The sequence below is a fragment of the Kogia breviceps genome, chromosome 1, assembly GCF_026419965.1.
Source record: "Kogia breviceps isolate mKogBre1 chromosome 1, mKogBre1 haplotype 1, whole genome shotgun sequence".
In the NCBI taxonomy this organism is placed as follows: Eukaryota; Metazoa; Chordata; class Mammalia; order Artiodactyla; family Physeteridae; genus Kogia; species Kogia breviceps.
This window is the reverse complement of record NC_081310.1, coordinates 158,285,586-158,311,388: the sequence shown is the minus strand read 5'-3', so window position 1 is coordinate 158,311,388 and position 25,803 is coordinate 158,285,586. Positions and strand designations below refer to the sequence as shown.

At 42.5% G+C, this 25,803-nt stretch overlaps 1 protein-coding gene across 1 annotated transcript; it reads right to left on the bottom strand.

Annotated features, from left to right (window-relative positions):
- Positions 1–1,182: 1,182 nt before the first annotated feature.
- Positions 1,183–17,797, bottom strand: COA7 (cytochrome c oxidase assembly factor 7). Its single transcript, XM_059038151.2, has 3 exons — positions 17,620–17,797; positions 12,965–13,105; positions 1,183–2,273 (listed from the first exon to the last, which is right to left on the bottom strand). The coding sequence occupies exons 1-3, from the start codon at positions 17,723–17,725 to the stop codon at positions 1,825–1,827; spliced, it is 696 nt and encodes a 231-aa protein (XP_058894134.1). The 5' UTR covers positions 17,726–17,797; the 3' UTR covers positions 1,183–1,824.
- Between the last annotated feature and the right edge of the window lie 8,006 nt (positions 17,798–25,803).

Genomic DNA, 25,803 nt, shown 5'->3' with positions numbered 1-25,803 from the left:
GAGAAACTCAACCATGCTGGCTCTTATCAACCTATTCCTTCCCACAGCAACCTGCATATGAAATGGCCTTGGACCCTGCTGGACAATATATTATTATTCTTTGCAGTTTTAAAAAATAAATTTATTTTATTTATTTTTGGCTGTGTTGGGTCTTCATTGCTATGCACGGGCTTTCTCTAGTTGCGGCAAGCAGGGGCTACTCTTCGTTGTGGTGCACGGGCTTCTCATTGCGGTGGCTTCTGTTGCTGTGGAGCATGGGCTCTAGGTGCGCAGGCTTCAGTAGCTGTGGCACGCGGGCTTAGTTGCTCCACGGCATGTGGGATCTTCCTGGACCAGGGCTCGAACCTGTGTCCCCTACACTGGCAGGTGGATTCTTAACCACTGCGCCACCAGGGAAGTCCCTGTTTCCACCTTTTGGCTTTTGTGAATGCTGCTATGAACATGGGCGTACAAATACTCCTTGGAAACCCTGCTATCAATTCTTTTGGATATATACCCAAAGGTAGAACCTACTAGACCATATGGTAATTCTATGTTTAATGTTTTGAGGAATCGCCATATTGTTTTCCATAGTGGCTGCACCATTTTACATCCCACCAACAATGTATAAGGCTTTCAATTTTTCCAAATCCTCTCCAATACACGTGGCAAAACTGAAAGCCCGAAAACATTGTGATGACAGAAATAATGATCATGTCATCAGCAGGCAAATGACAAGCTCGCCCCCTAGTGTCAAGTAAGGAAGATAACAGAAAAAGCAAACATTCTTAAAAGGCACAACCACCACAAAGAACATAATCTCTACCAAGAATCTGGAGCGAACACGAATAACACAAACTACTAATCAATCAAAATAGTTTATTCACAGGGACAGTTAAAAAGGTTCAGTTCTGAGGGACAAAACGTATCACCAATCCTTGCATTCAAATCCCTAGCTGAAGTTACCTTATTAGCTGTGCGAGATGAGCAGCCTGGGGATGTTAACTTTTTTTTCAGGCCTCTCACTGTCGTGGCCTCTCCCGTTGCGGAGCACAGGCTCCGGATGCGCAGGCTCAGTGGCCATGGCTCACGGGCCTAGCCGCTCCGCGGTACGTGGGATCTTCCCGGACCGGGGCACGAACCCGTGGCCCCTGCATTGGCAGGCGGATTCTCAACCACTGCACCACCAGGGAAGCCCGGGATGTTAACTTTTAACCTGTGAATGTCTCCACTAAAGGAAGGCTTATGTTGTATCCTCTTTAGCAACCTTGAATCATAATGGCCTTTAACTGTTACCTCGTAACTCCCAATCTCTGAATCTGTTGAAAGATCTGACTCTAAAGGCAAAAAGAAAGCCCACACCAATGATTAAGTCAGAGGGTGCAGTCATGACTATTTAACTGTTCTTAGCTCCTTAAACCCGCTATTATGTGAATCAAGATACTTTCTGATTTTTAAAGCCCTCCCAACTAAAATAATGATGATGATGTCTGATTCTTTCAGGCCCTTGTAGCTGCTAATTTTTCCAACTCCCTGCTCTGTCTCTCCTGCCCACCCCTCCAATCTCTATGGCTCACTGGTTTGCTGTTTTTCACAGAGCTGCAAGAGTTTGAGAACCAAAATCCCATAAATGTGGATCACACCAGATAAAGGAATACTGATTGAAATACACATTTCAGACTACATCCCCGTAGGTGACACTTTGGGGCAATGGGTCTATACAACCAGAGTTACTGATATTAAATCCCAAGTCTTTCTGCTCCAGCAGGTTGACCTCCAAGGACTGCATCAGAAATAGGAGGTGACAGCCTCAAGCTGTCAAGTTGCCTAGGAGGGTGGGCCATACTACCCAAATGTTAAAGGCTGGACATTTTTCTGCTGCTCTTTGTGCAGCTGCCGGGCCCGATTTTTTAGCTCTTCAGCTTTAGCTTCGTCCTTATCGACACCATCCCCCAGCTTGTACATGCGGCTGGCATTGGCACAGGCCCAGACATGGCCTAGGTCACAGGCTTTCACTGAGTATTTGCATGCCACGCCCATGTCCTTGGGAAAGCCGGGGGCGCCCTGCAGGAACATGGTACTGAGGTTGAAGCAGCTAGAAGCATAGCTGCCATCGCAGGCCCTTGTGTAGTAGTCTCTGGCCCTCTCCAGATCAGGCTGGCCATCCTCACTGACCTGTCCATCATGTGCCAGGAGGCCAACGTTGTGGCATGCCTCCAAGGACTTCTTTCCCGGCTTCTCACATGCCATCAGAAAGCAGCTGGAGGCAGCTTTCAGATCCTGGGTTAGTCCACCTGGAAGGAAGGAAAAAAAAAGTCAACCTAAGCCAGGGCAGAACCTGAATGTCTCAGGCCAAAGTCAGGGAGCAATTCCTGAATAAAGTTTATATATTTTGAGCTAAGGCAGAATGAAAAGAAGATGGCCTGGTACACTACACAGACCTTCCAGATTTTTTAGCCATGGAATCTTCTGTTCAAATGGTATCTTATAAGGAAGCTTAAACAGGTAAAAAGGGTGAAATGATAATATCTACCTCTGCGGGTAACAGCAAGATCATAGCATCTTATAAGCACTTCATTAAACGTTTAATTTTAATATATACAGAATGTGTATTATTTGCCAATTAATATGCTAGGTTCTAAGGAACAGATACTGTCCTTGCCTTTGTGAATCTTGTGGTCTAATGAGACAGACATTAAACAAGCACATATCCCACAAAAAAAAAAAACAAAAAAACAAGCACACAAGTAAACGTATGATTGTAAGTGTGACAAGCATATGGAGAAAAAGTACAGAATGCTATGAGAATGTATCAGGGCTCTGAACTAGGAGGCAAGGTCAAGGAAAGCTTCCCCAGGGGCTTCCCTGGTGGCGCAGTGGTTAGTTAAGAATCCACTTGCCAATGCAGGGGACACGGGTTCGAGCCCTGGTCTGGGAAGATCCCACATGCCTCGGAGCAACTAAGCCTGTGTGCCACAACTACTGAGCCTGTGTTCTAGAGCCCGCGAGCCACAACTACTGAAGCCCGCGTGCCTAGAGCCCGTGCTCCGCAACAAGAGAAGCCACTGCAATGAGAAGCCGGCGCACTGCAACGAAGAGTAGCTCCCGCTTGCCACAATTAGAGAAAGCCTGCATGCAGCAACGAAGACCCAACGCAGCCAAAAATAAAATAAAATTAAATTAAATTTAAAAAAAGGAAAGCTTCCCCAAAGGGACATTTGAGCTGTGATATAATAGAAAAAAGAAGGAAAAGAAAACAAAATATGTAGTGGAAAAAAAAAAAGGCAAAGAAAATTGTTCCAGGCAGCAGGAATAGGATACAAAGAGAAAAGGAGCCCATGTGGCTAGAACCCAGAAATCACTAAAGAAGGAAGGCTGGAGAGGCAGGCAGGGGCCAGGTCATGGAGTGTCTGATGGGTCTCCTTAAGGACCTTGCACTTAATCCTAGGAGCAACGGGAAACTGCTAATGGATCATTTTAAGGAGAGGTGGTGACAGGGCTCACTTTTTTCTTTGTTTCTTTTTGTTTTGTTTTTTAATGGAACATTTCAAATCTCCATTCTCAAAAAGAGAAACATTTTAAGTATCTCAACGTTTAGTTTTTAAAGTCACTCCAAACATACCACCTAGAAATAACTATCATTATCATTAAGAGGACACCATTCCAGTCATCTTTATAGCATGTGTTCGAATTAAATGTCGGCTGACTGAATGGACAGCTAGACAGAAGTAGAGTTGACCCTTGAATGATATGGGGGTTAGGGGCGCCCACTCTCCACACAGCCAAAAATCCAAGAATAACTTAAGACTCAGCCCTCCCTAAATGTGGCTCCTCCACATTGGCAGACTCAACCAGCAGAGGACTGTGTCTACTGTAGTATTAATTATTGAAAAAAAAATCTACCTGTAAGTGGACCTGCATAGTTCAAACCCATGTTGTTCAAGGATCAGGTGTATTCTGAAAAACTGGATTACACATGCTACTTGTAAATAAAAAATTTAACTTTGATTTTACTTGTATTCATCGTTAAGACAACCAAACTGAAGTGAAACTGAAGAAACTGCTAACTTCAAATGAATATTTTAACAGAGAAATTTCCTAAATGAGCCCCTAGAGTTATAGATAATTAAAAGGTTAGCATCACTGTTTTGTTTTTTAACCAAATTTCAGACAGTATTGATTCATGAGGATGTTGTCACCTCACACTTCTCCCTACCTCTCTTGCCCTGCCTTCTATTTTTTGTTAGATATGTTATTTCAACTTCGGGAGACACGGAGCACAGTGGTTACCAAAGCCTGGGCTCTGTAGCCAGAAAACCTAGGCGCCAGTCCTGGCTCCATTACTTGCTGGCCGTGTGACCTTAGACAAGTTACTTAAACTCTACAAAGCCTCAGTTTTCCTCATCTGTAAAATAAGGACAATAGTATCTACGTCATATTCTGGAAGCTCACATGTGTCATTACAAAGAGCCTAGTACATAATAAGTGCTCAGTAAATGCTGTAGCATTTTTATGACGTAAAGGTTTATATTATTTACATTCTATTCAGTAACCCTAATTATCCCAACATTCATTCTAAATGGGATTCTGCTCATCACCAGTCTTTTCATCAGAGCTCCTCCATTCCTGAATTATTTCTCTTGATTCACCTACTTACTGGTTATCAGATAGATTTTTCTAGAAAAGCGTATAGATTCTACAGCCTCTGAGTTCTTTCAGTTTTGAGAATGCATTCTTGCCACCTTTCTATTTAAACAGTATATAATTAGGTCTTGTTTTTATATCCAGCCTGATAAATCTATGCCTTTTACTGGAGTGTTTACTTAGATTTAATGCAATTCTTGATATAGCTTGGTTTAAATCTACAACCTTATTTGTTTCCCATTTGTCCCAAATGTTTTTTGTTCCTTTTTTCCCTTTCTTACAATTCTTTTGAATTGTATATTTCTAATAGTCCATTTCATTCTCATCATTGGCTTTTTAGTAACGCTTCTTTTATCAGTGGTTTACCTAGTGAAAATACTATGTATACTTAATCACAATCTACCAAGAATATTACAGCACTTCACATATAAAGTAAGAACCTTACAATAGTACACTTTTATTTACCACATTTCTATCCTTTGTACTACTGCTGTCATGTTTTACCTCTAAATATATTACTTACTTGTTTGACTTCTATATAGTGTAAGCTCCATAACATGTAACTGTTATTTTTGCTTCAGTTTTTTAAAGACATTAATAAATGAGGAGGCTTCCCTGGTGGCACAGTGGTTGAGAGTCCGCCTGCCGATGCAGGGGACACGGGTTTGTGCCCCGGTCGGGGAGGATCCCACATGCCGCGGAGCGGCTGGGCCCTTGGGCCATGGCCGCTGAGTCTGTGCGTCCGGAGCCTATGCTCCGCAGCGGGAGAGGCCGCGGCAGCAGGAGAGGCCGTGGCAGCAGGAGAGGCCGCGAAAGCGAGAGGCCCGCGTACCGCAAAAAAAAAAAAAAAAAAAAAAAAAAAGAGGAAAAAATTCTTACATTTACATGTATATTCCAGTGTGCTTTCTTCTTTTGTATGGATCCTAGTGTCCACCTTTTTATCATTTGCCTTCTACCCAAACAACTTTTCTTAACTTTTCTTGTAGTGTAGGTCTGCCAGCGACTCATTCACTCAGCTTTTGTTTAACTGAAAATGAATTTATTTCATTTCATTTATTTATTTTTTGGGCTGTGCCACACAGCTTGTGGGATTTAGTTCCCTGATCGGGGATTGAACCTGGGCCCTCAGCAGTGAGAGTGTGGAGTCCTAACCCTTGGACTGCCAGGGAATTCCCCATCTTCATTTAAAAAAATATTTTCAATAAAGTAGAATTCAAGTTTGACAGTTTTTTTCTTTCAGCATTTAAAAGATGTTGTTCTTTTGTCTTCTGGCTTACATTACTTCTGATGAGAAGTCAGGGATTATTCTCACCAATGTTCCCCTCAATGTGTCTTTTTCTCTGACTGCTTTTAAGATTTTCTCTTTACCTTTGGCTTTCAGCAAATGGTAATAATGTGTCTAGGTATGATTTCATTGGTTATCCTGTTTGGATCCACTAAGCTTCATGGATCTGTGGAGTGATATTTTTCGTCAAATTTGGAAATTTTATACTGTTATTTCTTCAAATACTTTTTTCTGCCCCAATCTCTTCTCTTTCTGGACTCCAATACACATTATGTTAGATTAAGGGATAGTGAACCCCACAGGTTGAGGCTCTGTGTTGCTGTTGTTTTGCTTTTTCTCTCTCAGTACTTCAGTTTACATAACATCTTCAATCCAGTCTTCAAGTTCACTGATCTTTCAAATTCACTGATTATTTCCTTCTGATGTGTACAATTTGCTATTAAGCCTGTCCAGTGAATTTTTCATTTCAAATGTTATATTTTTCAATTGCAGGATTTCATTTGGTTCTTTTTAATAGTTTCAATTTCTGTGATGAGATTTTCCATCTGTTCATTCATTGTGTCCATCTTTTATTTAAACCCTTTAATAAATTTATTTTCTTTGTTTAAAAATATTTGACTGCTAATTCCAACATCCCTGTCACATCTGGGTCTGTTTCTATTGACTGCTTTTTTTCTGTTTAGCAATTTCTTACTTTATGCTGGACATTGTAGATGCTACTTTGTTCACTCTGGTTTTGCTGTATTCATTTAAAGACTGTTATACTCCTACTTTGTTCACTCTGGTTTTGCTGTATTCATTTAAAGACTGTTATACTCTGGCTTCTCTTCAGATCACATAAATCTTTCACCTTTTACTAAAGACTGTTGAGTTCTGTTCTTGCAAGTAATTAATTCATTGGTGAATCAGCCTGATCCTTTTGAGGCTTGTTTCTAAGTTTTGGAACCTTTCTGCAGTCTGTATTCAGTGAGTTCTCTCCACTCTGGCTGGTGGAATTCAAACAACTCCCAACACTGTGAAACCTCTGGAGTCTCTTTCCAGTTCACACCTCCCCAGTAACTTCACTGCAAGGTCTCTCAGAGTCTCCTCCTATGCATGTACAGCTTAACACTGAGCCAAAGACTTAAGAGCACCCCTATGTAGCTATCTGGAGCTCCTTCTCTGTGTAGCTCCTTCTTCTCTGGTATCCTGTCCTCCAAACTCTGGCAGCCTCAGTGGCCACAAACTCTGACCTCTGCCTCATCAGTTCAGCAAGACTATCATACTCTACTTGGCTTCCACCTCTTTGTACCTAGTCTGAAAAGTACCTCCAGGCAAAAAGCCAAAGCAATCATTCATGGGGCTCATCCTGTATGTTTCCCTTTTCTCAGGGATCACTGTACTGCACTGCCTATTTTCCAATGTCTGAAAATAGTTGCTTCATATCTTTTATTGAATCCATGGTTTATATCCTTAAAAGTTCATTTTAGTTGCCTTATGGAAAGATTAGATACCTGTATTAATGAAGCAGGAGAGGAATGTGGCTTGGATAAATATGGTAGCAGGAAAGGGAGAGACAGGACAGATCTGAAACATATTTTAGAGCTAAACTGGCCACAAGCTACAAGGTAGGGAGATACCACTTGCTAAACTGGAAGACAACAGGGGTGCAATATTTGGGAGAAAAAGAAAACAATTAAGAATTCTATATTGGATTTGTTAAGTTTGCGAGGCCTGTAAGAACTCCAAGTTAAATCTTCCAGTAAACAGTCAACTATATGCAGTCTGGAGTGGCTTTGCCTAGAGATAAAGGTTTGTTTGCAATTATCATCACTAACTTATCATTCATTGCCACATCCTAGAGACCACCACTATTAATTTTTGGTGTATTTCCTCCTACTACCTTTTCAATGTAGTTTGGTCTTGTTTTTACATGTTGTAATCATGTGTTCTTCACTCCCCATTAGAAACCCATCTTCATATGTTTTATTAAGAATATTTCATCAAAGAGATATATCAGAGTTACTTTCCACTTCCTTTCATAAGACATTTAAATGGCTTCACAAAAATAGTTCAAAGCTGATTTCACTGATGAAAACACCCGGGCAAAATATTCCTTGGGTCACTCTAAGTGTCCAATCCAGGGTAACGTCTGCAGCAACCAACACAAACCAGACCTGTTCACACTGATAGAGTGTTTTACAATTTAACAAAGCAGTCACATGTGCTTCCATTTGATGCTCAGAAAAATCCTATGAATAAGGTGTGAGCTGACCTTATTACTCCAATTTTGTCATTGAGGTATTTGTAGCTTAGGGAAGGAAAATGCCTTGCCTGATACCACACTGTCAATTAGTGCTCAGGATGAAAAGTGATCTCCCACTCTTCCCCCCTGCCCCAAGCTATCCTTGATAAAAGGAGAGTTATTAACCAGTCTTTATCAAGAAAGGACACTGGGTGTGTTTTCAGAACAGAGGGCAAATTCTCAGGCTCAGAATTAGGCAGGGGGGTCAACAGTATTGACTTTTAGACATGGCAGGGCCCAAGGTCTCCTAACTAACAATCCAAAAGAGTCTGAGTAGCAAAGATCAGCTAATGGGATCTCCTGTGACAACACCTGACCTCGAGGAAATTATTTAACAATGTCAGCTTAACAGAGGATTAAGTATTATTCTCTAAACACTCTGTGTTCTTTCACCTGCTTACCTGCTCTCTATTCTGAAGAGAAGACATAACTCTATTCTACCTCCAGCAAATAAAATCTGCTCTGTCCTTTAAGAACCAGTTTCAATGCCTCCTCCTCTCAGCACCCCCTGATGATGACATGCTCCCAGAACTGAACTCCCAAAGTACTTTACATGTCTCTCTATAAAGATACTTATCAAGCTCTCCCAGGTTAACAGGTATTAGTATAAATACTTCTTCCCTGGGGAGGGGGTGAAAAAAAAAGGATTTCTTCCTCCACACTGGTCCATCTTTGCTTCATTGTACAGAGTAAATACTAAAAATTTGCTCAACAAAGGAGCACTTAAGAAAGAAGAAAGTCTCAGTGCAATCATTTATCACATAAGTTTGTCAAAGAGAAGGGAAAATATTTTCACAACCTCCACAACCTCTTTTGTTCTCCTTAATTCAATAAGGAACTCAAAGTCCCTGTGGAAAATGTAGTAAAATATGATCTAAAGACAAAAAGAACCCAAAACTTTACCAAGACACAAATTCAGAGGTTAAACAGCCAGGAACATTTTTATTTTTGCACAGTGTTATATAGCTGAGTTCACATCACACGTAATTTTGTGTTCAGCTTTCTTCCCTGAACATTGTATCATAAACCTTTCCTGTCAACAAAAATTATTTTAAAACATTATTTTTTTTCTTTTTCACATCTTTATTGGAGTATAATTGCTTTACAATGTTGTGTTAGTTTCTGCTGTACAACAAACTGAATCAGCTATACATATACATGTATCCCCATATCCCCTCTCCCTCTTGCGCCTCCCTCCCACCCTCCCTATCCCACCCCTCTAGGTCGTCACAAAGCACCAAGTTGATCTCCTTGTGCTGTACAGCAGCTTCCCACTAGCCATTCATTTTACATTTGGTTGTGTACATATGTCAATGCTGCTCTCTCACTTCATCCCAGCTCCCCCTTCCCCACCGTGTCCTCAAGTCCGTTCTCTACGTCTGCGTCTTTATTCCTGTTCTGCCACTAGGTTCATCAGTACCACTTTTTAGATTCCGTATATACATGTTAGCATATGGTATTTGTTTTGCTCTGACTTACTTCACTCTGTATGACAGATTCTGGGTCCATCCACCTCACTGCAAATAACTCAATTTCATTCATTTTTATGGCTGAGTAATATCCATTGTATGTATGTGCCATATCTTCTTTATCCATTCATCTGTTGATGGACATTTTAGTTGCTTCCATGTCCTGGCTGTTATAAACAGTGCTGCAATGAACATCATGGTACATGTCTCTTTCTGAATTATGGTTTTCTCAGGGTATATGCCCAGTAGTGGGATTGCTGGGTCATATGGTAGTTCTATTTTTAGGTTTTTAAGGAACCTCCATACTGTTCTCCATAGTGGCTGTATCAATTTACATTCCCACCAACAGTGCAAGAGGGTTCCCTTTTCTCCACACCCTCTCCAGCATTTATTGTTTCTAGATTTTTTGATGGCCATTCTGACCAGTGTGAGGTGATACCTCACTGTGGTTTTGATTTGCATTTCTCCAATGATTAGTGATGTTGAGCATATTTTCATGTATTTGTTGGCAATCTGTGTATCTTCTTTGGAAAAACGTCTATTTAGGCCTTCTGCCCATTTCTGGATTGGATTGTTTGTTTTTGGATATTGAGCTGCATGAGCTGCTTATATATTTTGGAGATTAATCTTTTGTTGGTTGTTTTGTTTGCAAATATTTTCTCCCATTCTGAGGGTTGTCTTTTTGTCTTGTTTATGGTTTCCTTTGCTATGCAAAAACTTAACTTTCATTAGGTCCTTTTTGTTTATTTTTGCTTTTATTTCCCTTACTCTAGGAGGTGGGTCAAAAAGGATCTCACTGTGATTTATGTCAGTAGAGTGTTCTGCTTATGTAGAAACATTATTTATTTTTATTTTTTTAAAATAAATTTATTTATTTAATTTTGGCTGCACTGGGTCTTCATTGCTGCACACGGGCTTTCTCTAGTTGCAGCGAGCAGAGGCTACTCTTTGTTGCGGTGCGTGGGCTTCTCAATACGGTGGCTTCTCTTGCTGCGGAGCACAGGCTCTAGGCGTGCGGGTTCAGTAGTTGTGGCTCACAGGCTCTAGAGCATAGGCTCAGTAGTTGTGGTGCACAGGCTTAGCTGCTCCGAGGCATGTGGGATCTTCCCAGACCAGGGCTCGAACCTGTGTCCCCTGCATTGGCAGGCAGATTCTTAACCACTGTGCCATGAGGGAAGTCCCGAAACATTTTTTTTTTTTTGTGGTACATGGGCCTCTCACTGCTGTGGCCTCTCCCACTGCGGAGCACAGGCTCCGGACGCGCAGGTCCAGCGGCCATGGCTCACGGGCCCAGCCGCTCCGCGGCTTGTGGGATCTTCCCGGACCAGGGCACGAACCCATGTCTCCTGCCTCGGCAGGCGGAATCCCAACCACTGCGCCACCAGGGAAGCCCCAGAAACATTATTTTTTAATGGGCTAAATAACATTCCAGCTGCTGGAAGTAACATTATTTATTTAACTAAACTGCTACTGTTGGCACATAGATTTTTTTTTAATAATTAATATAATGCAGTTATATATTACTTATAAATTATAAATTAATGAAAATAAAATTCTGCCAGATAGATAATGCTAGGGTGAGAATCTTTGCATATAATATTTATTTGCATTTCCAGTTATTTCCTTAGGAAAAGATACTAGGAGAGTTACTAGGCCAAAGAAATGCTCCTCTGCTCAAGCAAGGGAACTTGATATTCCTATTAATCCTAAACTTTCTTCAACTTTGAGACTACCACAGACCCCATGTCCCATGTGAAGGGAGAAAAAGCCCACACAGCTCCAGAGATTTAAAAAGACATCCTCTTCATCAAACTTTCACTGACCATCCTTCTAACCAGGCTTCACTGGGTACTGGGAACAAGGGATAATCCTCAAGAAGCTCATGATCTAGTGAGCAAAAAAAGAATTGCCTGTCTAAAGTCATATTCCCTATTTGTGGTGGTTTTACAATATGCCCATAAATTCTTTTTTTCTTAATTTATTTAAATAAATGTATTTTTGGCTGCGTTGGGTCTTCGTTGCTGTGTGCGGGCTTTCTCTAGTTGTGGTGGCGAGTGGGGGCTACTCTTCATTGTGGTGTGCAGGCCTCTCATTGTGGTGGCTTCTCTTGTTATGGGATCCAGGCATGTGGGCTTCAGTAGTTGTGGCACGCAGGTTCAGCAGTTGTGGCATGCAGGTTCAGTAGTTGTAGCTCGCAGGTTCTAGAGCACAGGCTCAGTAGTTGTGGAACAAGGCTTAGTTGCTTCACAGTACGTGGGATCTTCCTGGACCGGGACTTGAACCCGTGTCCCCTGCATTGGCAGGCAGATTCTTAACCATTGTGCCACCAGGGAAGTCCCAGCCCATAAATTCTTGATATTCCTTCCTTCAACAGGTGGAATTTAAGTTTATTCCAATTAGTGTAAGCTAAACTTACTGACTCATTTCTAATAAACAGAGTGGGGTAGAAATGAAAAGTGTGTGACTTCCAAGGGTATAGTATAAAAGACACTGTGGATTCCATCTTGCTCCCTTCTTGGGAACACTCACTCTGGAGGAAGCCAGATGCCATGTCACCAGGACATACAAGTAGCCCATGAAGAGATCCATGTGACAAGGAACTGAGGCCTCCTGACAACAGCTGGCAAGGAACAGAAGCTTCACCAACAGCCATGTGAGCGAGCCAGCTTAGGATTGGAAACTCTGGTTCCAGTCAAACCTTCAAAGGAGGACAGCCCTGGCTCCCTGGCTAATGTCTTGACTGCAACCTCACTGAGAGACCCTGAGGCACACAGCTCAGCCACTCCCAAATTCCTGACCCACAGAAACTATGTGAAATGATAGGTTTGTTGGGATAATTTGTTATTTAGCAATAGATAACTTAAACACTACTGAATACCAACTGCAATTAGGTCATGAGGAGAAAAGCAGATGGAAAGGAATTAATTATTGGTCCCTTCCTCTGTGCCAGGCACATGTTGATGCCTTTACCTACATTACCTTATTTAATCCTCACAACAACCCTGTGAAGCAAGTACTATTTTTTTCTCCATTTTACAGGTGATATAACTGACGCACAGAGTTAACGTGACCGGCTCAAGGTCCCACTACTTGCAAACAGCATTACTTAAGGTCTGCCTGACTTGAAAGGCTGTGCTCATCCCTCCAACACTTTTCTAAACTCTTGACTCCAAATTTTCCTACAACATGCTTCCCCAATGCCTGTGAGGACCCTTCTGTAAAGAGGGCTCAGTATGAGCCTCAGGATGTGATGTCAGCACTACCATCAATGATAAGGACCAAAGAAAGCAGGCCCCTTCTTACCTTTCCCAGTCACATAATAGGCCCCCAGTTTGTAGCAGCTATCACTGTGTTTGTTCTCTTCACAGTTGAACTTCAACACCTTGGCAGCCTCATCAAAATTCTTCTGGATCCCTTCCAAATAGTCCACCAGCCGATAGCAACCTGTGAGGAAAGGGCAAAAGCTGCTGTTCAAGTCTGGGGCAGTGGGGAGGGTCCAGGTGTGGCAGGCCAGATGTGCCTTTTATTTAGGACCAGGCTCTCTCCTCCTGAGGTGTGCCAAGGTGAATTCGCCACAAAGGATGCAGGTAGTGTTCAGCCACTCCTACAAATGGCACTGTCTGCCCTCAGCCTAGGACTGAGCAATGTACAGACTGGGGAGACCTTGGCCCCGCACTGGCTCCACCACTCACCAGCCCTCTGTTCCCTGTCAGCAAGGTCCAAGGACGCACTGGCTTCCATAATGAAACTTTACTAGTTTTGGAACTTCTCAGGAAGTTCAGCAGTAAAACACTGAGAACCAACAGGGTCCATGGGCTAGTCTTCATAGCTGCAAGAAAGGGATGCTTTGATGACTATACCTTAATCCTTGGCCAGGCTGGGTACATTAAGAAGAAAGAGTCAGGCTTCCCTGGTGGCGCAGTGGTTGAGAGTCCGCCTGCCGATGCAGGGGACACAGGTTCGTGTCCCGGTCCAGGAAGATCCCACATGCCGTGGAGCGGCTAAGCCCGTGAGCCACGGCCGCTGAGTCTGTGCGTCCGGAGCCTGTGCTCCGCAACGGCAGAGGCCACAACAGTGAGAGGCCCACATACCAAAAAAAAAAAAAAAAAAAAAAAAGAAGAAGAAGAAAGAGTCGAAATGGCAGCTACCAAAGGATTTGGAAGTAGACTCCCTCTCCTTGGCAGTCTCTAGTCCCAGCAAGCCTCTCCTTAACATCTCTCTCCTCTGTCCCTTTTTTTTCATCCACAATAACACCCATCTCTTGTTCATTTTCATTCAACAAATATTTGAGCATCTATCTGCACCAATGTACAAGATACTGCTTTAGTTGCTGGGAATACAGTCACTTGCCTGCCTAAAAATTACATTGTAGAGGAGGAAATACAATAAATAAGTAAATAGGCTAGTAAGATGCATTCAAACCTTAATAAACAAATATGACTGAACTAAAACAGGATGATAAGATAGTTCATTGTGGGCTTCCCTGGGGGCGCAGTGGTTGAGAGTCCGCCTGCTGATGCAGGGGACACGGGTTCGTACCCTGGTCCAGGAAGATCCCACATGCCGTGGAGCGGCTGGGCCCGTGAGCCATGGCCGCTGAGCCTGCGCATCCAGAGCCTGTGCTCCGCAACGGGAGAGGCCACAGCAGTGAGAGGCCGCTTACTGAAAAAAAAAAAAAAAAAAAAAAAAAAAAAAAAAAAAAAAGATAGTTCGTTATGCATGTTGGGGGAATGGTTAACATAGACTGGGCGATCAGGGAGGGCCTTATTGGGGACTTTGATGTGTGAGCTGAGATGTGAATAACATGAATGAACTAGCTATTTAAAGACAATGAAATGGGAAGGAGGCAGAAAGTCTCAGGCACAAGGAACAGTAAATAAAAAGACCCAAAAGAGGGAATAAGCTTGGCACAAATAAGGTATAATGTGGCTGGATTCAGGAAGAAAGAGGCAGGAAGTGAGGAGAAGGCAGGGACCAATCACAGGGCCTTGTAGAAGATAGGAAGAAATTGGGATTTTACTCCAAGCCAATGGCAAACCACTGGAGGGTTTTAAAAAGCTTTTTTTTTTTTTTCAGTACACGGGCGTCTCACTGCTGTGGCCTCTCCCGTTGCGGAGCACAGGCTCCAGACGCGCAGGCTCAGCGGCCATGGATCACGGGCCCAGCCGCTCCGCAGCATGTGGGATCTTCCCAGACCGGGGCACGAACCCGTGTTCCCCGCATCGGCAGGCGGATTCTCAACCACTGCGCCACCAGGGAAGCCCTGATTTGCACTTTTAAAAGGTCATTCTAATATATATGTTTGTATATGTCTGGATGAATATGGAGGAAGTTAAGTGTGAAGGGACACACTCCAACACTGATAATAACAAAAATGTGTTATTTTGTCATTTAAAAATCTAATAAACATTTAAAATAACAAAATAAAAATTTAAATTTCAGTCTGTGAGTTGAGAATAGATTTTAAGGGAGTGACGGTGCAAATAGAGAGCCAAGTTAGAAGGCTATTTCAGTAATCCAGGCGAGAAATGATGATTTTGAAGAGTAATATAGAAGTAGCTATAGTAACTACAGCTTCCTCTCGGGCTCTCCTTCTAAAATGCCGCAGCCTGCCCTTCTTATATGCCCACCCTCCCCTACTTCACTGCTCTGTATATCTCCAGAGTACAAAAGCATGTATGGCTCTCCACTGCCTACAGAATAAAAGTCTAAATGTCTTTCCGTAGCATTCAAGGTCTGACATACTCCATAAACAAGACGAAAAGACAACCCTCAGAATGGGAGAAAATATTTGCAAATGAAGCAACTGACAAAGGATTAATCTCCAAAATTTACAAGCAGCTCATGCAGCTCAATATAAAAACAAACAACCCAATTCAAAAATGGGCAGAAGACCTAAATAGACATTTCTCCAAAGAAGATATACAGATTGCCAACAAACACATGAAAGAATGCTCAACATACTAATCATTAGAGAAATGCAAATCAAAACTACAATGAGGTATCACCTCACACCAGTCAGAATGGCCATCATCAAAAAATCTACAAACAATAAATGCTGGAGAGGGTGTGGAGAAAAGGGAACCCTCTTGCGCTGTTGGTGGGAATGTAAATTGATTCAGCCACTATGGAGAACAGTATGGAGGTTCCTTAAAAAACTAAAAATAGAACTACTGTACGACTCAGCAATCCCACTACTGGGCATATACTCTGAGAAAACCATAATTCAAAAAGAGTCATGTACCACATGACTCTGTGCAGCTCTATTTACAATAGCCAGAACATGGAAGCAACCTAAGTGTCCATGGACAGATGACTGAATAAAGAAGATATGGCACATATATACAATGGAATATTACTCTGACTTAAAAAGAAACGAAATTGAGTTATTTGTAATGAGGTGGATGGACCCAGAGTCTGTCATACGAGTGAAGTAAGTCAGAAAGAGAAAAACAAATACAGTATGCTAACACATATATATGGAATCCAAGAAAAAAAAATGGTTCTGAAGAACCTAGGGGCAGGACAGGAATAAAGACACAGATGTAGAGAATGGACTTGAGGACACGGGGAGGGGGAAGGGTACGCTGGGACAAAGTGAGAGACTGGCATGGACTTATATACACTACCAATGTAAAACAGATAGCTAGTGGGAAGCAGTGGCATAGCATAGGGAGATCAACTGGGTGCTTTGTGACCACCTAGGGGGGTGGAATAGGGAAGGTGGGAGGGAGACACAAGGGGGAGGAGATGTGGGGATATATGTATATGTATAGCTGATTCACTTTGTTATACTGCAGAAACTAACACACCATTAAAGCAATTACATTATATTATAATATAATATAATATATTATAATATATATTATATTAAAGCAATTATACTCCAATAAAGATGTCAAAAAAAAAAAAAAGGTCTGACACACTGTGGCCCAGGGTCCCTGTCAATCTTATTTCTGACTACATTCTGACTTCAACCTTTCAAAAGAGCATTTTCTTCTCTTCCTCTGCTCCATTTTAACAACACTACTTGCCTATCCCTCCTGACCTCTTCCAGAAGTCTTCCCCAACCATTCTGCTCCTCAGTGACTCCAACTCCTGTGAAATCTCCCTACACTCAGGGCATAGACCAGCCCTCAAAGAACAACTCTGGGTTCTTTTTAAGCCATTTGACACTGCAGAGCAACTCTGTGTAGCTGGTCAGCTTCAAGCTAGACTGCAAGCTATTTGAAGGTAGGGCCAGTGCCATTTTCCCCCCCTTTATAAAAATGAAGTAAGAAGAAGAAAACCACCCAAAGGTACTGGCTGCTCTGGGTGGCCCCTTCTGGACATCACCATCCACCCACACACTTAAGTCAACTCAATGTTCCCAGAACACACGGGGCACATTCACGCCTCAGAACCTTTTCACTAGCTGTTACCTCTGCCTGGCATGATTCTCCCTTACCTTCTTCAACACTGTTCAAATGCCACTCTCCCAAATTCTCCCTGACCTCTCAATTTAAAATTGCCCTCCTGAACTCCTGATACCTCTCAGTCAGTTCTTCTTCCCATTGCACTTACTACCTTCTAACACACTATCTCATTTATTTTCTTATGTTTATTGCCCAATACCCCCCACTAGAATGTAAGCTCCACGAGGACAGGACGTTTTATCAGTTCACTGATATAGCCCCAGTCCCTCTACTCCAAACGCCCGCGCGCTTCTCTTCCTTCCAGCCCGGCCTCCAGTCTCGGTGCCGGCTGAGTAAGCCCTGGCTGCAAGCCCCGCAAGTCACGTGGAACCCATCCCGCCCCTCCCCAACACACAAAGAGCCGTCCGCGTCCTACAGACCCCGCGTGTCCGGCCTGCGGCCCCTTCCAGATCCTCTCAGAGGTCTCTCGCGTGACCCGTCCAGCCCCTCGCCCCTGCGCACCGAGCCCTCACGTGTCCTTAAGGCCATGCAGGCGGCGCTCACCGTCCGGGTCCTTCTCGCGGTAGCACTGATAGTTGCACTCCACCTCCATGTTCTCCAGAAAGGACTTCACCTGCTCCTCGTCCTGGAAATCCACCACGCCCGCCATGGCTCTTACTCGCCCAGCCAAAATCACCCAGCCACTCTGGCCCTATCCACGCCGCCCGCCCGCCCCACGGTCACGTGAGCCGGCGGAGGGGCGGGGCCTGGGAGGAGCGTGCCGCCGAGGTCCGCGGTCACCCGGGCGCCGGAAGGCACCGTTCCCGGAGCCTAGGCTCTCCTCTGTCTTCATGCTGTTAGTCTTTGGCCGTCCCTTCTTTCCCTCTGGTCAGCCCACTCCTGAAAGTGGTAGCAGTCTTTCTGCAGCACTTTGTGCCAGCCTTGTGGTCTTAATGCTTCTCTGCCTGCAGTCATTTATTCCATTCATTCGTTAATTCGGTGTTCCCTAAGCGCCTCTGTGCGTCACCAAGTGCTTGGTTTTAGTAATACAACAGCTAGGAAGTATGGTCCCTGCCTTTAAAGAGCTTGCAGTTTAGTAGGAAGGCATATGTTTATTCTTTCAGCAAGTATTTTGAGCACCTACTATGTGCCAGGTGTAGCTAGACAAACCAGTGTTCACAAGTCTGTAACAGTGCAGTGAAAAATCTGGTTCATCTCTGCTTTCCTCCCAGACCTACCCCGTGCCTCCAACATGAATGACCTAAGGAATGAATGGCTATGGAAGATGATAACTGGAACACAGTAGCTGTACTGGTTGCAGTAATAATACTGTTATAATAGCTAATGCTTAAACAGTGCTGAACTTTGTTCCAGATTCTATTCTAAGAGCTTTATACTAATTCTCATGGCACTCATTGTGACCCTATGGGGTAGGAATTATTGTTATCCCCATTCCCCCAATGAGGAAACTGAGGTACAGACAGGTTAACTTGTTCAAGGTCACACAGGAAGTGAGAGAGTTGTGCCGTAAATCTTTTTTAAATAAAAGAATGAGGTACAAGAGGAACATGTCAAAGACATGGGAAAGAGGAAAGGAACTTCAGCTGGTTTTTGCTTTTTCTCCTGCTCAGAATCATTGGCTCCATAAAGCCTAGACTGAAAGTTCTCCAAAGACAGTCAGTTCCTATACATCTTTGAGTCCCAGCCATTCCTCCTCTAGAGCCCTCAGTGGAGCTCAATCCATGGTTTCCCATTACCTATAGCAATGCTTCCCAAATGGCTTCATTATTAACCTATCCCTAATGGCATCAGAGTAGACTTATTGTAGAGCAGCTTACTGCACGTGGGAAATGTCTTTGAAATCCCAGTTTTATTTTAAAAGTTCATTTGTTTTTACATTCAATTCCATAATACATCCTTTGTAGCATAACACATTCCAGTTGCTATACCACATTTACTAGTGGTTTCTCAAACCCCCGATCACCTTGGGAGATTCCCTCAGTACACATGTCTTAGATAGAGAAGCCCTGACCTTTGATTTTGAGTTCACCTTCATTTGGCTGGCCTCCAAAGCCCTGTACAATCTGATTCTAGCCTCATCTCCTGCCTCTCCTCCCCCATATCCCACCCAACTTTCTGTTCTCTGGATCAGTCCCAGGTTTGTGTCCCTGTTTACTATTGCTCTTGATGCGTGGACTACCCTTCTCAAATCAGAGAACTTCTCCTCTGTAATGTCTTCCCAGATGCAACAACCATACACTCCTAGAGTAGATTTAGATCCTCTGACTTCAGTGTTCCACCCCACTTGGTCTATTCTGATATAATGTAGTAGGGGATGACTGGCTTTGGAGGGCAGACAGATCTCAATCAGAGTCTATGTCCTATGTTTACTAAATTGTGACCTTGACCCAATCACATTTGTGAGCCTGATTCCTCTTCTGTAAATGAAGATCCCTTGTGGGCTTCCCTGGTAGTGCAGTGGTTAAAAATCCACCTGCCAATGTAGGGGACATGGGTTTGAGCCCTGGTCGGGGAAGATCCCACATGCTACAGAGCAACTAAGCCCTTGTGCCACAACTACTGAGCTTGCACTCTAGAGCCCGTGAGCCACAACTACTGAGCCCGCGTGCCTAGAGCCCATGCTCTGCAACAAGAGAAGCCACCACAATGAGAAGCCTGTGCACTGCAACAAAGAGTAACCCCTGCTCACCACAATTAGAGAAAGCCCACACACAGCAACGAAGACCCAACGTAGCCAAAAATAAATTAAATAAATTTTAAAAAAAGAAGATCCCTTGTATGGCTGTCAGTAGGACTAAAATTGCATGTATGCAGTATGCTTAGCACAGTGCCTAGCTCAGAGTCATTCCTGTTCTAGAAATGTTTCTTGTCCAGCCCCCAAAGTCATGAAAGGCTGTGTCCCAACCAGACTGTGAGCTCTATATCTGTTGTGCTGGACACAGGACCAAAAACAGAGCAGAACTTGGTTAAGGGTGATGCAGATAACTAAAGTCAGGGACTGGGCCACAAATATGTAATACTTTTTCCTTAATCATATTTGCTGAGTTGAACTGCATTGAAATGAGACAGCCTAAGCAGTAGAGGGCGATAGAGAGTTGGAGAAAAGTTGGAAGAGAGGCTGGGCCAAGTCGGTCACATATTTTTAAATGAAATATAAGGTCATCAAAAAGGCAGCTAGCTTCTTTTTTTAGGCCTGTCCTTATCTCTGTAGTTTTATTCCCCTCTATTCTTATAAATGCTTGCATTTACTTTAAAAAATATTTATTTTAATTATTCAAATGATACATGAATATATGTTTATTGTAAATTAATCTTATGTTTTTCAGCTAATAACCCTTTTTGATAAGCATGATATAGCTTGTAGACTGTACAGTTGCAGAGAAACTGAAGGTCCGAGAAGTTAAGTGATTTACCCTAAAACACACAGTGAGAGGACCAGGAGAAACCAGGCCTCCTGGAATCCTAGCAACCATCCCAGATCCGAGAGGGAAGAACTCAAGGGCATTATAGTTCTCACTTCCTGACTCCAGACTTAGATTCAACTAATAATATTAATTGGTCACTAATTATGAGTTTAGTACTTTAGATATATTATCTCATTTATTCTTCACAACATTGCACTTCATTCGTCCAACAAACATTCCCTGGATGTTTAATAATGACTAGGGCTTAAGGGATACAAAATTGAAGAATGCAAGATTTCAACAAGAACATGCAATTCTTAGAAGAGCAAAAGCACTTGTCAACAAATGTATGGTGAGATGCTCCTCCTAATCATTAAAGGAAGGCAAAGTTAAAACGGTGCAATATTTTTCATCTCAGATTAACAAAGATTGGCATCCTGTGTTTGTGATGGTGCTGAGAAATCAGCATTGCCATACGCTGTTGGTGGGAATATAAATTGATGCCTCCTCTTTGGAGAGCAATTTGGTAATATTTATTAACATTTAAAATGTGATTATAGGACTTCCCTGGTGGTGCAGTGGTTGAGAATCTGCCTGCCAATGCAGGGGACACAGTTTGATCCCTGGTCCTGGAAGATCCCACATGCTGTGGAGCAACTAAGCCCGTGCACCACAACTACTGAGCCTGCACTCTAGAGCCCACACTCTATTTTTTTTTTTTTTTTTTGGTGATACGCGGGGCTCTCACAGTTGTGGCCTCTCCTATTGCGGAGCACAAGCTCCGGACATGCAGGCTCAGTGGCCATGGCTCAAGGGCCCAGCCGCTCCACGGCATGTGGGATCTTCCCGGACCGGGGCATGAACCCGTGTCCTCTGCATGGCAGGCTGACTCTCAACCACTGCGCCACCAGGGAAGGCCATAGAGCCCACACTCTAGAGCCTGGGAGCCACAACTACTGAAGACTTAGCTCCCTAGAGCCTGTGCACCACAACTACTGAGCCTGTGTGCTGCAATTACTGAAGCCCGTGTGTCTAGAGCCCGAGTTCTGCAACAAAAGAAGCCACCTCAATGAGAAGCCTGTGCACCGCAATGAAGACCCAATGCCGCCAAAAATAAAAATAAAATAAAATAAAATGTTAAAAAAATAAAAATAAAACGTGCTCATATATTTTGGGGAGGGTGGGAGAAAATATTTGCAAGCTGTCTTTACCACAATGGACTTGTATCCAGAACATATAGAGAACACCTACAGTTCAACAATAAGAAGATAACATTTAAGAAAATGGGCAATGTATTTGAGTAGACATTTCACCAAAGAAGACATATGGATAGGTAACGAGCACGCAAAAAGACACCCAGCATGGGGAAATGCAAATAAAAATCCACAATGAGATAACACTATAAAATTACTAGAATGGCTGTAATCAACAAGACAAACAGTAGCAAGTGTAGATGAGGATGCAAAAAAAAACTGGAACCCTTAGACGTTTCTGGTCGGAATGTAAAATGCTGCAGTCGCTTTGTATTTTTGTTTGTTTGAATTTTACTTTGTTTAAGGACACTTAAAATGAGATCTACTCTCTTAACAAATTTTTAAGTGTACAAAAACAAATATATTATCGTTGACTATGTGTACAATGTACAGTGTTGTACAGCAGATTTCTAAGAGCTTGTTAATCTTGCTTAACTGAAACTTTATGTCCTTGCTTAGTAACTCCCAGTTTCCCCTTCTGCCCAGTCCCTGGCAACCATAATTCCTCTCCTAGATTCTATGAATTTGACAATTTTAGCTACCTCATATAAGTGAAATCATGTAGTATTTGTCTTTCTATAACTAGTTCATTTCACTTAGAATAATGTCCTCAAAGTTCATCCATGTTGTAGCATATTGCAGAATTTCCTTCTTTTTTAAGGCTGAGTAGTATCCCATAAATAAATAAATAAATAAATATATATATATATATATATATATATATATATATATATATGTAAAAACACTTTCTTTACCCATTCCCCTGTCAATGATATTTAGGTTGTTTCCACATCTTGGTTAGTGTTGTGGAACCAAACTAAAATGAGTCACTTATGTCAGGGACAAAATGGAGATGGTCAAAGCAAGCACATAAGGAAAACTTAATCTAACCTTATTGGAATTTACAGCTCTTCTCAGAAATCAGCAGAGGATACCACCCAATCCTCAAACACCAAGTCTGTTCACACTATTTCTAGACTTTGTTCCCCTGATTCAGCTACCTTGATCCAAATAAGAAAGAAGACCACTAGGCAGCCAATCAGCTGAAAAAAACCAAATAACTTCCACACTTACACCATAAAAATCCCTTAATCTGAGCAACTCAGAACTCATCGCTCCTTATAGCCTTGAGTTTCCTCACTTGCAGGTTGAAAGCCTTGCAATAAACTCATCTTTCTGCCTTGTTTTATTCAGTATGCAGGGTTTGATTTTTGACACTGTGAATAGTCAAAAACAAACTCTGTGAACAGTGCTGCAATGAACATGGGGAGGTGCTAATATTTCTTCAAGAGGCTGATTTCAGTTCTTTTGGATAAATGCTCAGAAGTGGGTACACTTGATCATATGATAATTCTATGTTTAAATTTTGGGGGAATCTCCATGCTGTTTTTCCTAATGGCTGCACCATTTTGCATTTCCATCGATAGTGTTCAAGGATTCCAATTTCTCCATATCCTCGATGTCACTTGTTGCCTTTTGTTATTTTTCATAATAGCCATCCCAATAGGTGGGAGGCAATAACTCACAATACTTCATTGTGGTTCTGATTTGCATTTTGCTGATGATTAGTGACTTCTGAGGCATCTTTTCATATACCTGTTGACCATTTGCACATCTCTGTGAGCTAGGGACCACTCAAGTCCCTAGCTCATTTTTAAATCATGTTATAAGTTTTTTTGCTATTGAGATGTAGGAGTTCCCCATATATCTGGGAGATTAACCCCTTATCAGATATCTGGTTTGCAAACATTCCCTCCCATTCCATAGGTTGCATTTTCATTCTGCTGGCTGTTTCCTTTGCTGTGCAGATGCTTTTCAGTTTAATGTAGTCCCACGTGTTTACTTTTGTTTTTGTTGCCTGTGCTTTTTGTGTCATTAAAATGTGCTTACATTTTTGACCCAGAAATTCAACTTCCAAAAATGTATTCTACAGAAATTCTTACACAAATCAATAAATAAAATTTGCTGCAGGTTTTGTTGTTGCTGCTGCTGTTATAATAGAAACAACAAATATCCAAGGATAAGGGCTTAGACTACAATGTAGACATTTTTTTAAAAATGAGAAAGGTCTTTTCTACCAACTTTGAAAGATGTTCAAATATATTATTAAGTGAGAAAAAGTTGTATAGAATAACTTAATTTTTGTTTAAAAATAATCTTTTTATAGTCATAGAAAAAAAAACCTGAGAGAAAATACACTGAACTGTTAATAGTTAACTTTGAGCTGGGAGAAAGGGAGGAAATAGTGTACAGGAACTTCCAGTGTTTGTATTCTACCTTTATTTGTATAATGTTACTTTTGTAAGCAGAAGAAAACAATAAAAGAAAATTTTATGGAGATCATGTCTTTTCTGGACATGTTCACTGTCTTATGGGTCATTTCGGGATAGTTATTAATATATCCATTTTATAAACGAGGTTCAGAGAAGTAAAGTTATTTCTTCAAGGTCACACAACCCGCCAGTTCTCCCCCAGAGGTCAGTTGACAGTGAGCTGACAGGACGTGCCCGGTGCTGAGAGAGGACCAATCACATTTGCTGTGAGGTCACTTTGAAGGCCTGGGATTGGCGCTGGTGTCTAAGCTGAGCCGGCAGTCAGCAGCCCATGCAACTGCGGGTGGCAGGAGGCTCTGGATGGTTACGCTTTCCTGGGGTTGTTCCGGGGGCACTAGTTCTGTCCTCTGTAGGTCCCCTGGGGACCCTCAGCATTGGGTGGGTTAGCCGTGGAGACGCTCTGCCCTTCTTGCTGTTGCCAGTCAACATCCCAAGCCCGTGCCGGCCTAGCCTGCAGCTGCTCTCCCTGCATCTCTCCCACCGAACGCAGGAAAAGGCCGTGACAGGTGCCAGTCCTGCTCAGACTCCCGTTTCAGCAGCGGTGGTTGCATGACCTGCCTGGAGCCAGCACAAGTGATCAGAGACAGGCTCCATGCAACCTCTACTTCCCTGCCTGTCTTTGAGGGTCCCAGGCTGTGCTGCGAGCTGGAGAGGGCCCTGCTTTATAGAGAAAAAGAAGGAGGGAGGTCCAGAGAGAGGAAGGGGTTTGGCCCAGAGTACACAGCAAGTTAATGACAGAGCCACAGACCCCTCCTTCAGGACAGTAGATTGGATGGTAAACTTTCCAAATTTACCTTCACCTCCTAACAAATACCTTCACTCTTCTCTGCCTCTGGCTTCCTCTGTGCCTCATACCTGTAAAGCATCATCTGAAGCAGCAAGTTTTATCAAGAATGATAAGGACTGTAGAATCACACTAACCTTGGAATCCCACACCTGCTGTGAGACCTTGGACTTACCTGGCCTTATTTTCCTCTCTGCCATGGGATGTTAATCTCTACTCTACCTTAAGAATAAATGAGAAATTGGGAGGCAGTTTGGTAACTTAGTGGTTTTCAAAGTATGATCCCTGGACCATCAGCATCAGAATCACCTGGGAATTTGTTAGAAATGAACATTCTCCAACCCTACTCCAAATCTGCTGAATCAGAAACTTTGGGGCCCAGCAATCTATGTTTTAACAAACTCTCCAGGTGATTCTGATACATGCTAAAGTTTGAGGACCACCAGTATACAAAAGGTAGGACTTATGGGTTTGGAGTCAGGCAGTTACGGGTTCTTCTAAAAGTGTCTTTGTTCTGCCTGTTACTATTTGGGAGTCCTCAAGCAAAGCATTTCACCTACATGCTCCTTAGTTTACTCATCTGGGAAATGGAGGTAATGGTTCTATCTACATAACAGTGTTGTTTATTTATTGATTCAACAAAAATTTTTTTGAGTGCCTATTATGTGACAATCATTCTTCTAGGTTCTAGAGATATAACAGTGAACAAAACAGACAAAAATCTCCGACCTCATGTAATGTACATTCTAACGAGACTTTGAGGATTAATTAATATAATTATAATAATGTATAAAGCTTAGTACAACATGGGCACATATTAAGCATTCAGCAAATGGCAGCTATTATAAATGATGGAGAAATTGCTTGTAAGCAGTGAAATGCTCTATTAGACTAAATTGTGAACTCCTAACAATTGTCGGATTCATACCTGTGTCATCAAAATATAACATAGG